The sequence below is a fragment of the Rissa tridactyla genome, chromosome 2 (assembly GCF_028500815.1).
Source record: "Rissa tridactyla isolate bRisTri1 chromosome 2, bRisTri1.patW.cur.20221130, whole genome shotgun sequence".
Lineage (NCBI taxonomy): Eukaryota > Metazoa > Chordata > Aves > Charadriiformes > Laridae > Rissa > Rissa tridactyla.
In genome coordinates, this window is record NC_071467.1 from 22,254,854 (window position 1) to 22,270,674 (window position 15,821).

A 15,821-nucleotide genomic window follows, 5' to 3' on the forward strand; every position below is an offset into this window, starting at 1 on the left:
TTGCTGTGTTGAAGCATGGGATAAATTTCATTATTACAGATTCTATCAAACAAGTGTTAAAGTTTCTAAAAGCCCTTTCCTCTGCATTGGTAAAATTAGCTGGAGATCCTAACGAAGTGACAGGTTTGTGCCAATACCTTGTAACTGCAGTAGATTACTTTCCTGTTGTGACGAATTCAAGATTATTAAAGCTGAAAAACAAATACCTCTGTTCTGCTCCGCTTCCTAATACAACAACCTCTGCAAACATTTTGACCTCTTTGTGAACTACCACTATATGACTGACAGACCACATAGAGCTACAACTGCTCTGACACTTCTTTCTCAAAAGAAATTGCTTTGAAACTTCTAATTCAAAGGGAGTTTAAGTGTGTTTCATATTGCTTTAATCTATTGTTACCAGTCTTCCATCTTGGACTATGCAATCACGCAGTTGTCCAGGCAATTGAAATTGTCAGTGATTTCCAACCATCTTCTATTTTATTATCTTTTTTTTTTCTTTTTTATAGCCTACTAATCCATTTTTATTTGCTAGCATTTACATAGGAACATGCAAATCTGGTCAATGTTTTTAGTGATCAAAATGTTGGGAAGATGTTTCAGACAATTGTCCATTGTGCTACTACAAGAAGATTAAAGAACCATTCTGGACTGTTTCAATAGTTCTTTGCCTTGCTGACAAAAGCTCTCGAGCAGCCAGAGCACAGCAATTGTATGAAATGTTCTGTAATTTCAACTGTAGCTTTCGGTGCAAGTTCACAACCTCTAAAGGCATTGCAGATTTTAGTTACCACAGATCATTTTAATGAATGTTATTGGATTGTTTGATTCTTTCTAAAACATTTGTTAATGGCTGCCTAATGAAGTCTGCCATTAAACATAAAATCAAATACTTACTAATATTTACTAACAGCAGCACTACATTTATATAAAGCAAAAGATTCTAAGTCATTTTTACAAAATACCATACACAAATGAATACACAGAGAGAATATATGTTTATCTCTAGCTTGCATACAGATGAACCCAAGATGAAGGTGATGATGAAGCTGCCCTTGCGTATATTCGTACTTAGCCAACTCAATAATCTGTGCTTACATTTATCACTCCTGTCAGGCTCCATCAAGGCAACTGAGGTACAGCTAGCCAGGTCAGCCTCTGCCAGCCCTGTTTCAGCTATCAGCTGCATGGCATCCATCAGCCCCTTGGGAGATTTAAGGATTGACCAGGGAGATGAAGTCTTGCACTGCTCTGCTATTAGGTATATAATAAGCTCCACAGCTGCCTTGGGCTTCACAATATGGAGCTGCAACCAGTTCTAGCTCAGACTCATTCTTGGCTGCTGATCCTGACTTCTGCTTTGTAGTCCTGGATCCTATACTACCTTCCTCCTTTTTATTCCTAATTCTTGGATCCTGCTTTCTTAGCCCTGCATTTGGCTTCTGATGAGTCCCGTCGGCAGTGTTCCAACCCTGTTCTCCCTTCAGCCAGTTCTTGCTTTGCATTAGGCACCCCTTGATCTCCTGACCCTGGCCCTACTGTGCCTCTCTTGGCACTCTTGTCTTGCAGTAGCATAAAAGAGAGAGCTACACATGGTGTTGCTACTTCTGAGCAGTACAGTGCCTGAGCCAGTAAATCTGGCTGCACGTACAGTGGTTCCCTGTACATCCATTCCTTACTCCCATTCCTTATCCAACATCATTTTTTCCCATTATTCAGAAAATTCCAATCTACTTCTACCTTGCATAAAAAGAACTGACTGTAACCTGATTTGCAAACCCACCTTCTAAACCATCCCAATTTCCAATAAAGTTGGGCCCCGAACTGAAACATGCTGGTAAAAAAGAACATCCACATTTCTATTGAACATGTGAAAAAAAAACTACTTCAGAAGTTCTCACATCTTTCCCTTAGTGGTTTAGTGCCATCCATTTATCGATTTCAGTAACCAGTGCTAATGTATACAGTTTTTACAGTCTTTACAAAGGAGCTCCTAAGGCCCGAATTCCCTATGGGACTAAGTCATGTTGCAAACAGCATCCCACTGCTAAATTAGTAAATGAAAACTGAACAATGAAAAAGATCACACAAGTCAGCAGTGGGCCCTGGCAGCAAAGAAAGGCAGCCTTGGTTGTACTGACTGGAACATAACCAGTAAATCAAGGAGACGGATTAGTACCCTTTACTCAGTATTCATTAGACCACATGTAGAATATTGTATCCAGTTTTGAGACCCAAACTACAACAATGACGTCGAAAAACTAGAATGAGTTTATTGGAGGGCCACCGAGACGGCTAGGGCTAGAGCATTTGCCCTGTGAGGAGAGGCTGGGGGAGCTGGGCTTGCTCGGCCTGGAGAAGTGATGGCTTTAGGAGTACCAAACATCAGCCTGCCAGGTCACACAGACGTCAAAAAGACAGAGCCAAGCAATTTACAGCAGCTCTGACTGGTGTAAGAAGGGACATTTTTACCACATGTACAGTAAGCAGTGTATCAGGTTGCCCAGAGAAGTTCTGCAGTTTTCATCCTTGAAGGTTTTCAAGACCAGATAAAGCCCTGAGCAACCTGTACTGATTTCACAGAGACCCTGCTTTAAGATAGGGGTTGGACTAGACAGCTCCTGAGGTCCCCTCCAACCCAAATTATTCTGCCATGACTCTGACATACCTAACCTGTAGGGCAAGGTAATCCAAGAGCTGAAGAAGAAACTGCAAGGGCAGCAGTAATGCAGACACCACCAAAGGATCGCTGTCTAAGGACAACTGGAAAACTAGAGGGAGGTCATCCAGAGGCACACCAAATCAAAGACTAAAAATCATCTGCTTCACGTATGTTGGCATGTGGTGCAATTTTTTTTAAGAACTCTCTCAGTGCACAATATGAAACAAATATAGGAGCACACCAGAAAATATTGTGGGATTACATCAGGAACAATTTATGGGACGTGCAAATATTTGGTAAAGTAGAAAGCAGTAAGGCAGCTCCTAAGAAGTATTTGGGCCTCTTAGTGAGCCCAAGAATTAGCTTGTCAACAAGTTTGTCTTCCTACAAAAAAAAACCCTGTTCCTGCAGTCGGTATCAAAACACCAAGTATTCTCTGTTGTTCTGATGTTCTTTTTCGTACAATATGACTTTTGGAAGATCAAGGCAACCTCTACTTTCAGCTGCACTGATATCTGTTCTGAAATCAAGCTGTTATTGATGCAGAATTAATTCACAAAGATAGCTACATCCAGTCTAGGGAATTAGGTGTTCTTCAATCTTACTTCAAGTGAGGACCAAATTTTACAATTTTGAAAGGAGACAGCACTGCAAACTTTCTTCTGGGGTATATAAAGTTACCACATTGTTCCAAAGACTGTTCAAAATCACAAAAACACTGTTTAAAATCCCATCTGTCCTATGAAAAACACAGTAGGTAAAAAAAAGTATTTTAAGGTAAATTAAAAGACAAGTAAAACAACATAGGAACAATTCTAAGCATCACCTCAAAAAAATTCTTAAACGGCAATCCAAGATGTGTTACCCACTGGAGCGAAAATATAAGGTTTATAATGGCCAAGGAGGTATCTCATAATATCTCATCAAAAGCTATCTTAAAGTCACTACTCATAGAGAGAGGTTCTATTCCAAATCATCATGTCATTGGAACAGGAACATGACATTTCATAATAACAAGAGGCTACCACCACTGGCCTGCGTTCTTCAGTAGTATGCCTCATGTACTGTACAACTAGACATCTATTTTAAAAACAAAGATAAATAATTTCTATTATCTATTAAGGAAAATAAGATTTTTAAGAAGAGTTTTCATGGTCTGAGTATTAAAGTAGGATCATCTTTTTCATGGTTCTAGTTGATTCTGACAGATTAAATGAGGTAGAAGAGAAATCCATGTATAGCATAAGGCTAGGGTGACAGAGCTGTAATTTCCTACATAAATTGGAATGAACAGAAAAATCTCATGTGTCCTGTGGATGGACTTCACTTTGTTACAAGATCTGATGATTCCGACATGCCTTAACAAGTTATAGGTGAACCATAGAATGCTCTCATGTAGCCAGATCATTCACAACAATTTTTGAACAAAAGCAAAGATCTTGAAGAGATATGAGTCTACATAATATGAATATACATAAATAAAAGCTTCAAAAGAAGAACCCTTTAATGAAAATTAAGGGTAGAAGGATGTCCAAAAATCAGTCCCCCTTTTCTGACATGAATGGAAATTCAGGAAAGCAGGCAAAACAGAAAATGAAGCAAAACTCTTTCTAAGACTTATTTGAAACATTTGCTATCCAAATTCCCTTTCATATTGCTGATCTTCTCCTGATTTTTAACTGCTATTTAAAACAGGGAAGAGTCAGTTACCAAGTTTCACTTTAGAGAAACGGGTGCACAGTCTGGCTTTGTGATGGTGCGTAATAAACTTTTGATGTAGATCTTCTCGAACTTCCCAGCATCTTTGTAACTGCCACACAGTAACTTTTTGACTGTCTCATACAGAAGGAAGAAAATCTATTTAAAACAGAGATCAGCAATCCTTTAGCATTCCAGAACACTGCACCAAGTGTCATGAAGATGCATCATCATGGACACTGTTCACTGTAGAAAATCTGAGCTGTTCAAGTCAGAGTGATTACAAAAATACAGGTGTCCAGGGCTTCACAACCTACTGTACAATTGCATTTAATGGTATCTCCAGTGTTTCATCTCCTGGTGAACTCCAGCATGTGTGTTAGGACAAACTAGTGAGCCTGCCTACAGTTAACTCACTTGTTCAGCGGGTTCAGTTTCAATAACTCTGTTTCAGTGATAACTCCGGTAACTCTGTTAATTCTGTTTCTGTTCTTATTTGGTCCTCTAACTCTAGTGAATCCTACTTACACTGGATAAACAGAATCAAAACGTGCTTCCTGTATTTGCTTCTGTTCCTCAAGTGGTTCACATGCCATTTCTGTCACCACTGCACTCACAATCTCTTGCACTTCATACAGTCCTGCCATCCAAGCAACAGCTCCTTCTTTAAAGAGTGTAACAAGGCACGATTTCTTTTTTAAGAAATCCTCTTTTGTCTCTGACTGTTCTACCTAATTTGGGCTTCTTTGAGGTGTTACCTTGCAAATGCAAACTAGGAAGTCAAACAACATGCATTTTAAACAGTTCTCATTTAACCTGTATTTTAAACTACGTTTCCATAATTTGTTTTTAGTCCTTGGGTCTCTCATAAAAACAAATTAAAAAAGATGGAAAGGCAACCATCTTTTCTTATCAGAGGATTTCTGTTTCATTACACTTTATTTCACCCCCAAAAGCCTGTGAAGTATTTCAGCATACCTGATGCTTTAGGAACAGAGATATGAACTTCCCACTTAATCCTGCTTTCTCTATATAACATTTAAATATGACTTTCACCAAATTTGTCCTAGGACACAGCACCTTCAAAAGAATTCATGCTGAAGAGAACAGCTGGATTGACACACGGGCCATCTGGTGAGTGCTCATTCTTGTAAGCAGAAGTGCCTAAGGACCATGAGTTACACAATTGCTCAAGAACAGGATATAAATATATATTTGTAGGATTCCACTTTACAAGTCCTTAAATCCATAGATATCAGAGGATATTCTCCAAAATCAAGCACGATTTGAGGGAAGGTCCCATAATCTTTTTTCTGAATCTTGTTTTCTCTGATTATTAGAATATATCTTGGAAAATACCAGTACAATAAGAAATGTATCAGCTCAGCTGATAATTTGTCTACAAATTTTCTGTTGATTCATGTCCGGCTAAAGGGGAAACAAATCTGCAAGATGTAGATACCACCACCTCCTTATCCCTCCACAGGCCAGTTAAACTGCTTAGAAAACATTACTTCTACATAAAATGTACTTCCTCAGCAGCTTTACCCTTGTTATATTGCAGCTAGGGAGTTCCTGAGCATGCAAACCACTCCTGGGGAATAGAAAAACTGAACTCGCTCTTTTTCTCTTTAGTCATTATGCTTCAGTTCTCGAAGACAGAGTAATTAGAAAACATGTATTACTTATGTCTGTCATATCGCATTGTAAATGCTATCACAATTTACCTCTTTGCTTACTTGTAAGGCTAATTTGAACTCACTTTTACAGAAAATATGCAACACATTAACATTATTTACAACTTCAACTTCACCACAGAAAACACTTTAACAGTAGGATAATAATATGTAACATTTCTGGAAAATAAATTTTAAAAAAATAATTAAAAAATTCAATTGAAACTGTATTTAGATCATTTCACAAGAGTTATCTATATTGGAACAATTCTGGGGTCAAAAACTTCTGTGAACATTTTTGAAGATCTTTAATGTCTATGAATTATTAGAAGCCTTGAAGTTATTTTCATTTTACAGATGTTTCCTTAGCATAACATTAGCATAGCATTTCCTAAACTTATGTGACTAGAAACTAGCTTAGAATTGGGAAAGGAAACATTTCTAACTGCCTCCTAAAAAACATCCATGTTACTTCTTTACAGTTCTTGAAACTGAAAGTCATCCTGTTTACCAGAAGTGAATTTATGTTCTTGTCTCTTAGATACAGAAAACTATGTCACAGTGTTTTGAATTTTGTTTTTAGAAAATCGTATTCAAACTAAAAGTAAAGTGCAGATACTATTAATTAGGTAGTTGCTTCAGATTAAAATGCAGAAGCATGCAAATCACACAATTGTTTTTTACCTGATGGCATGTGTCACGAGAGAGAGAACAGAAACAGGATGATGCATCCTGGTTCTCTGAAATTTAATGGATATATACAGTCTATATGAATAAATGAATGTAACATCTTTTAAAGATTTTACATAGTTTGAAGAAAAAAGATATATCAGATAAATTTTACTGTGACAACACAAGTTGAACTTCATGACGAAAGTGTGTATGTTTAGTTGTATGACAGATGAATTTTTTTCCTCAACATAAACTGACTCTGGAAGAAAAACACAATTTCCAAAACTTCTTTTCAGCCTAATACTTAAGGTTATTAGGTGAAAAATCTATATATATTCAAGGCAAAGATTCAGGACAAGATGCACTTTTAGGGGGGGGGAAAAAAAGAGGTTTTGTTATGCAGACTTTATTTGATAATTTTGTCTAAAATTTCATTTGCTCCTATCTTGGAATACTACTAGTAGAGTAAGTTTGCTGCAGTAATTTAACTATCCTACTTTTTGCATTACAGAAATGAACACTTTTTGGGTACATCATTATTCTGTTCAGAAGTAAGGGTTAAATTTTCAGAACTGTGGGGTTTTTTCTTGTCGTTTCCTGTTATTAATCACTGATTCCAGACTGTCAGAGAAATCTCTGGTAAAACACTGATTTCCATCTGTAGGAGAAGGACAATATTCCTTCTGATGTATTACTAAAGAAAATATTCTATTGCCAAACACTAAATCAATATCAATTATTGTAAGCAAAGACTTCCAACAAATAACAGTCAGAAATATCATAGGTTAGAAGGGTCACAGAGAGAATTTCATGTTTTAGGAACATCTTCACTAGAAGTGTTGCTGAAGGCATTAAAGCTTTACAAAGGAAAGACCTCCCTATGACGAAACTCCAAGGTCCTGACCATACTTTGATTAGCTCCATTGTGCAGAAGCAGCTTTTACAGAATAATGGTGGTGTGTTACATATCCATCCAAATCCTTCATAGACACTACTTGCAATATGGATGCTTGAAGACGCAGTTATACTCACTAAAATTAACTGTGAGATATTATGTAGTCAAGATAATTAAAAAAAAAAAAAAATCCAAAAAAATGCAATGCCTTGGGGAAAGCTGAGAGAGATACATAGCTTTTTTCTTGCACGACAGATGGCAAGAATCCTCAAAACCACAAATCTGTTTTTTGGAAAAAAGGTTGATAAACTGGAAAAATTTCCACCGATAACTTTGGGGCTGCTATCAAAGAAAATCAACCCATTTACTTAAGAGAAACAGTTCCAGAGGCTGGACCGAAGAAAACTTCGACACTGCTAAAAGTACTTCACAGGCCTCATCGTTATAGTCAGAATTACAAATGAGAACAGTAAACTCTGGGTGACTCCTCCATCTAAGGTACGCCCAGCTGAAGTACGGGCAGCAGCTCTCCAGTGGCCATCCCAGGAGCACCTTCTCAAGCTGCTCAGTATAGAAAAGCTGGGAAGGGCAGAAGGCGCATGAGGCGAGGGCGCAGCCAGGTCTCCTGCCTCTCAGTCCGATAGTGCTCGGTGGCCTCTGAGCCACCTCCTGTGAAGCAGACAGTCTGGCTTCTTCATTTTGAATCCTACACGTTTAAGCAGGCTCCATGAGAGCACTGCACTGGGACTTCAGGTCTACCCTTTCTACTTGTGTGCCACGCTTTACTTGATTTTTCAAGGTCAATAGCCTAGTGAATTGATCTAGCAAACGTGTTTCCATCTAGCTGTAACCACCACTATACCCTTTTTATCTTCCAAATGTGAATAATGTCCTTTTTGCGCCTATTCTCCCTGCCACAGAATTAACTGCAGTCCAGTGTGATACATGTTATCATAGATTATTATTCTCATTTCTTGGAGCTCCCTGACTGTTGCAGCAATTCAATTAGCTTCATATATTCTCTATTTTTGAGTGTCACAGTTTGGCACCCAGATATTTAGTACATATTTTCCAGTTAATTTTCTTTCTTGTTTTCCGTAGACTTTCTCATTTGTTATCAGCATAACATCAGTTTCAGAACATCTTAGGTAATTAATTCAAGCGCAGTCACACTATTTTCTACATTAATTGTTACTCGGTTCAATAGCATCTTGGAACTTTACAGCTTAATTTCAGATAAGAACTGTAAACAGAAATAATTGAGTTTACTATGAGAAGATCACCACTCTGAACCAAAATACACTAACAGTTTAGCAATTCACATGTCTATACAAAGCAGTTCCAAAAGGAAAAGTTCTTCTATTACAAAAAGGATAAAGGATTTAAGATAAAGTGCAGTGATTACTCTGGCTGGAAGTTGGTCACAACGGCACCTAGGTGATTTTAAAATATGAATATTAATAGAATGGTTACAATTACTTAATTGAATCTGGCTTTGATATAAATCTTTTCATTCACACTTTGATGTATATTTGACATATATGTGTTTGATAATTTTTTTTTCCTGGAAAACATTTGCTTTTTTGCAAAAGAATATTTAACTCTGCTGTAAAACTCAAGACTGTGTCACACTTAGTATTTTTTGTGGTTTTTTAAATGGAAAAATGTAATTTTCTGCTATTGAAAATCCTACCCTTTCCAATAAACTCCAATAAATACTGAATATTCAGAGACAAAATAGACTGATTATTTTAATTTTTTACTTTCAGGAGTATTTTTTTTTCCTTGAGATTCGTTGCAAAATTATAAGGTACTTTAACAACCTTTTGTAATGTATTTAGCCTCTGCTTTCTGGATATACAATTAGCAATAGAAGCTTACACAAAAGCTAAGAAAATGGCTGACAACAGAAAGTACCTGCTGACAAATAAAGACAGCCAGTATCAGATGTTTATGTATCAGCCATAATAAAGATATGTGAACACAGTATTTGCGTTAACCGCAGTATTACATTTAAGAATACTCTAAGTCTCTAATAGAGACATGGATACTCAAGATTAAAAGATAAATTAGAAAACCATCAAAATAAAAATAAATTAAAAGAGAGCTTGAATTAAATGAAAAAGAAAAATGACAGCAACAGAACTCTTTTTGAGAAATCACACCAATCTACATACGTATTCAGGGTCATTGAATTACTTTTAACCCATCAGCAAAATACAGTTTGATAAAAATGGAAATGATGTTTTCTGTATTACCATGCATATGGAGCTCAAATCTAGAACTCTGAATTTATTTCATCTAGCAACATTTTTAAGTCTTAATATTGAACTTTAAATCATGTATTTATAGAAACCAGAACTGCAACATCAGCAATTTACTCCAGAAACTTTTTATAATAGAAATACAATAAAATACTTGATTGGAAATATAAATGCTATAAGAACTATGGGCCAGAGAGATTCTCTCTGCCATTGAGTAGTAGAATTCCTTACGTATCACAAATGATCATGATTGATTAGGTAACCTGAGTGCTCGCAGGCTGTTGAGAGTGACAGGACCTGCCCCTCCAGACCAGACAGCTGGTTCAGCTATCAAGTTTCTTGTCCAAAAATACAATTAGTGACTAGTCCATAGGAAAGCACAGAACACATGGATCAGGCAATAACTAAATAGTTTCCTCATATGGAAAATTCTTTCTTAGCCCAGATGGTGTTTGGTTTATTTCCTGAAGCAAAGAGCTTATTGGTGTGGAGGTGGGGAAGGGGAAAACGAAGGGACCCCATAACACTATGCACAGCTATTCCCGTGTATAAGCCTATCAAATTCTACTGGTTAGACCCTTAGTTTTACAGGTATTTTATAGAAACTAATTGCATGGAATTATGGTGTATGGTGTTGATTTTTGCCTTCTTAATTATTCTTCAGCATAGCTCCATTCTAATTATTTTGTCTTTCCAAGTTTTATCCAGATATCTAGAATATTAGAATTTAAACTGGTATGTTAAAAAGGAATGTGTACAAAATAGATTTCCCATTTCTGCACTGTTTTAGGGGAATAGAGATATCTAACCTAGCCTCCATTTCTTATTCAATATTTTGAATATTTCTAATTACATCCTTAACAACAGAAGTTATAAGAAACAACTACAGGATCAAAGAGGAATATTCATAATTATTGAATTGTTACTGGACATATCATGATCTTCCCAGAACTCCCAAACTCTAAGCTTAAATTTTCAAAAACAATTGACAACTTGAAACCAATATAAATCGACTACAGCTTATATACAGTAAGAATATCAAAGGTCTTATCATCCTATTAGCTTGGATGTTTGTTCAACACCTCCTCCACAAGGGTTTCAAGAAGAAAAGTGACAAGTGTTTCTGCTCATAATCTTTACTGCTTTGTGTACTGCTCTCTTTTTTTTTTTTCTTTAATGAGGAGACAAGTGCATCCCCAAAACACCATTAAATCAAATGTTCCAATCAACAACACAGGTCAAAGGACACCACATGTAGCTGCACCAACGACACAACTACTTACAGCAGATTTCAGAGGAAAAAGGTAGTTCTCCGACACTTTTGCACATTGCAACAAGACTGAGAGTTAAGGAGATCTGCTTCTGCTGAGTTCAAACTCAACCTCTTCCACCTCCAGTGTTACAGCTCTTGCCTTCTGCACATTCTCTCCCACAAGTAACCCATAAGGTAGTACTTGATTCATTGCTGAATCAAAGTGTCTCAGTCTGAAGAACTGCAGCTTTCAAGTGTCTGCAGGCTCCAAGGGCATTTCAGCTGCACCTGCATTACTCAAATAAACGGAGCACATGCTTAACTCTTCCACAGCCTAATTTGTCTTGGTCTTGCTAACAGGTTAGAAGTTCACAAAGTAGCATGCCAGTATGCCTAATACTACTAGTCTCCTACACCAAACACAGGGAATCATGCTCCTATCTAAAACTTGAATTGTAGTTATTGATAAGCAGGGACTGCAGCATTACATACATCTGATGATGTAGAAAGTCTCGGTCTTATCATCAATATGAACCATTAAAGGTGGAATTGGAAAGTCCTCTTTGGTGTTCTGTATTATTCTGTTTTGGGTGTACTTTTTTCTACATTTGGCTAAATAATTTCGTCACCACTTTTGCAAAAATTTCAATTTGTATCTCGTCTTTTACCTCTTATACCCCAATTTTGTTCCTTGTTGCTCTGATATACTATATTCCTAATTATTACATTACTGACTAATACTAACTGCTAGATTATATAACTGGATTTCTCTGCCTTTTTGTAGGTCATTATTTTCTCCTAATAAAACAAATAAAATGAGCCTCGTGACACCTTGAGGTTTAAATATGCGTCAACTAGTTGCCAGTCTCTGTTTTACCTTTGTTTACCTAAAGAAAACAAACTTTTTTCACTATTCTAACTCCTACATAAATCCAGCTCCCTTTAGTTTGACATTCAACACTTTCAGTTACTCAGACCCTTTTGTAGTGGCTAATATGGCCTGAGTTTGATTGATTTCTCTCTCTACATTGATTTCACACTGATTGCAAACATTTCTAGGGCTCCACATACAAGAAGTATCTTCTGTCTTTTTTCTCAGTAGCAACAAAGCTTTTTAACTCTCCCTAGCTGATCCACTGGGCATGTTGAATTCATGGGGGCAAGGAGAGAGGAGTGGCACGATTCCTCCCACCCTTTATCCTTCATTTGTCAGCAGGGATTCCTGAATCTGAGCAGTGGTGGGAATGGCCAGGGGCAGGAGTTACTCACCAAGCATAGCACTATCAATTTCTCTGCCAGAGAGCTAATGGCAGCCGCACCAAGCAAGAAGCAAGGCAGAGAGTTTCAGGGAGGTTTTAAGAGGCAGTTTGGGAATTGACTTCAAAAGCCAGATCAAACAAATTAGTCCAAAGTGAATCTAGGATGCTGCTCACTCAGCTTCATCTTGGCCCTTCCCTCTTCACAGTGCAGCTTACTTAAACACTTAAGAACTGGGAAGCTTAATTTTTATGCAAAACAATAAATGAGTCCGAGGAAAATTACATCAATCAGGCTCGTGTTGAAGAGCCACAGTATGGTAAATGGCTTTTTTTTCCTCTGGTGGAACGCTCTTGTGCTGCTGCGCTTTTTTTCTGTATTACCAGAACTCGGGTTTTCCCGCATGTCAACTTCTACCACCACTGCAATTCAGACTTTAGTCTACTAGTCTAATACTAGTCTACTAGTACTCAATATTCAGAATAAATAGTTGTTCCAATACCAGAAATAGTTTTACCTAATCCTTAATGCCCACACGGTTTTTCCTCTCATGTCTCCTTAGTTGCAAATATGTTTATATGAAAATCAAACATATTGCTTGCTTTGCTTATGTCTGTGGTGAAACCATACTTAAGCAACTTCTGCATTTAAGGAAATAACACTTTTACACAGTATAGTACCTGAGAAACTAATTTATACAACATACTATGGAAGCAGAATACTTAGTTTTCAAAAAACAATGAGGCATGTATATGAATAATAAATATACAACCTGCAATTTTATCAATCATGAGGAAAAAATATAAGGGAAAAATCAACTTCATATTTCAGCAGCTTCTAAGAATACAGATGTCTGGAAGTGAACTTTTCCCACAAGCTTCTTAACATATAACTATGCACCACAGAAGTGTATGTACCTCCCTCTAAAGCTTCTAGTACTGACTTCCACAGGTAGAACAAAACCAGAGAGGTACAATACAGGATGCCTATTTTAATATTTTAATATTTAATATAACTTCTACTGTTATACCTTTTGCTTTCTCAGCAAGGAAAGATATTTTTTCTTAACTCAAAGTAATCATGAGGGACATACAGTTGCTGTTGACTTCCATTTAAAGAAAGAAATAGAACAGAAACGTGAATGAAAATTCCATGTGCTAGCTTTTCTGAATGTTGCTTAGTGTCTACTTAATGACATTTTTCTCAGCCATGGCACACTTGACTGCCTGTTTGTGCCAGTTCACAGATTTAAAAAATCAAAGTCACTGTATAGTATACAGAACATGAGATCTCAGTCAGCATTTGACGTATGTGTTTCAGTTCATAATTCCAGAAGAATTTTTGTAGAAACCAGGTAGATAAATTGTACTTACTCATTTTCTGTCTCTAGATAATATAAGCACTTAATTAAGAGGAATTGAAGCAGTGGTAGTAAAAAAGTGAAGACAGAACTCTCATACGGTTTATGAGAGTTATGGTTCTCATATGGCTTTAAAACTACACAATTTTAAGAATGCATTTTGAATTTATACATATATGTGAATATTCAGTGTCTAGTTCCACAAGTTCATTGATAGAACAAATAACTCATTTTCAAATACTGAAACTACACTTTGGCAGAAGAGTAAATTAACTGTTTATTTCTGGAGACAATTTGTTTGATGTGTGCAATAAATAAATCACCATTTTCATAAAATATTTCCATTTATAATTTTCCTCTTTAATACATTCCAATAATACTGAAGGTAAAATTTTAATAAAAAAGATAAAAGATGGACGTCGAGGCCCAATAATATGGTGTGGGTGAAATGGAAAAACAAGGGTAGGAAATGTTTCCTTAGGTAGTTATATTCTATCCAGCTCCTTCACATGAGAGACCATTTATTCTCTTTACTCCATACCAGTCCTACTTCTGTCTCAAATTTCAGTTAAGCATTGAGGGAGCAGGAAAATTAGCAGAATAAGTCTGGTTATACATACAATACATAACGTCATATTTCTGTGGTACATACAATCATAACACTTGCGAGAAGGTCTACTCACAGAATTATGCTCACATCTAAAAGGTAACACCTTTCAAAGCCGACAATATAGACACACGTGAAAATAATTTGCCATAAGTGCCAACATAAAACATGCACCTAAACATGACAGCATACCAAGTCCCTCCTACATGTTAATAAAAATTCCTATGCCTTCTGTAGTAACAACTACATTTGTAAAATACCCAAATAACCATGCCACACATCTACAGAGTTCTTAAGTACTTTACGCCATTTTCACAGTTTTCTTTTTGTTTTGTCAATTCTAACTATTTTCATTAATAGTGTTTTCCATTTTGTCATGGGCTTTGCTACAGGTCTTCCTCTATTTTCCGACACTGAAATATACATTCTAGAAAGTAATTATATCGAGTGCGTTAGTCTACATTATCTGCAAAACTAATAATACTTAATAAATATGATGATTTCTTTGTCTTCAAATATTAAATGGCTCAGTTTACAGTATCTTTGTGAATCCTTGGAGCAAGGAACTACATCCTGGAAATAAAAGGCTAACACAGACTTCTTTTCCTCACTCAGCTTTTGTAGGTCAGAAGTCTCGTGCTTCCCATTTACAATCTGACCTCAATTAATGAAGTTTTTTAGAGGACACTAAATTATTTTTGTATAATAGAAGTTCAAATTGAAAATATCTTGATTATTTTAATTAACACACTGTATATGACATGACCCTGTTCCAGATAGGAGGAAATTTTGGATAGTATATTTGGGGCTATAGTACTATGAAACAATTCAGATTTTTGGCAAACTGACACAGCTGGGGTGAAAGCTTGTGTTGATGTATAAAATACTTTTCCATAAGCTAAACTACCACTATTAAACTAAGTAACACTACATCTTACAGTTTTCAATAGATAAGATAATCCTGTGTTCAACTATATGAGAGCCATGAAGAGGTTTCAATAGCTCTCATTCCACCTGTCACTCAATAAACCCCTTTTCTTCCTTCTCTTTGAGCTTTTATAACATGTCACAATTGTTCTTTACAATAGATAATTACACTGGCACTTTTATTTGATGTAACTTATCCTTCTTAAATTTTAATAATCAAGAACACTGTGTTAAGGGTTTTGCTGCACATTTCCAATAATTTTATGATAGACACACAAGAAACTTCTACTAAAGAAACAACCTCCCACTCATCTATTACTTTCTAAAAGGACGTTGGATATTTTAGTTTAGCATATTTTGTTGCTTTTCAAAACAAAACTCCCTTGCCTTAGAATGATAATCTTGTTCCAGCCTGGAATCTGATCCTGCTACCTGTTTGTACTTGCTCATTTTCATTTGGCGATTCCTCTCTTCTACATCCATTGCACCTGTTAAGTTAAAAAAAAAAAGAAAGAAAATAAATACACAAGTAGTCTTCAATTCCAAGTTTA

General features: G+C 36.4%; 1 protein-coding gene across 3 annotated transcripts in view; it reads right to left on the reverse strand.

Annotated features, from left to right (window-relative positions):
- Positions 1-15,821, reverse strand: part of RIMS2 (regulating synaptic membrane exocytosis 2) — a 490,283-nt gene that overhangs the window by 87,540 nt on the left and 386,922 nt on the right. For all 3 annotated transcript variants that reach the window (XM_054192248.1, XM_054192250.1, XM_054192247.1), the window contains one exon: positions 15,658-15,758. In XM_054192248.1, the coding sequence (XP_054048223.1) occupies positions 15,658-15,758 (101 nt within the window). The remainder of the gene's footprint in view (positions 1-15,657; positions 15,759-15,821) is intronic.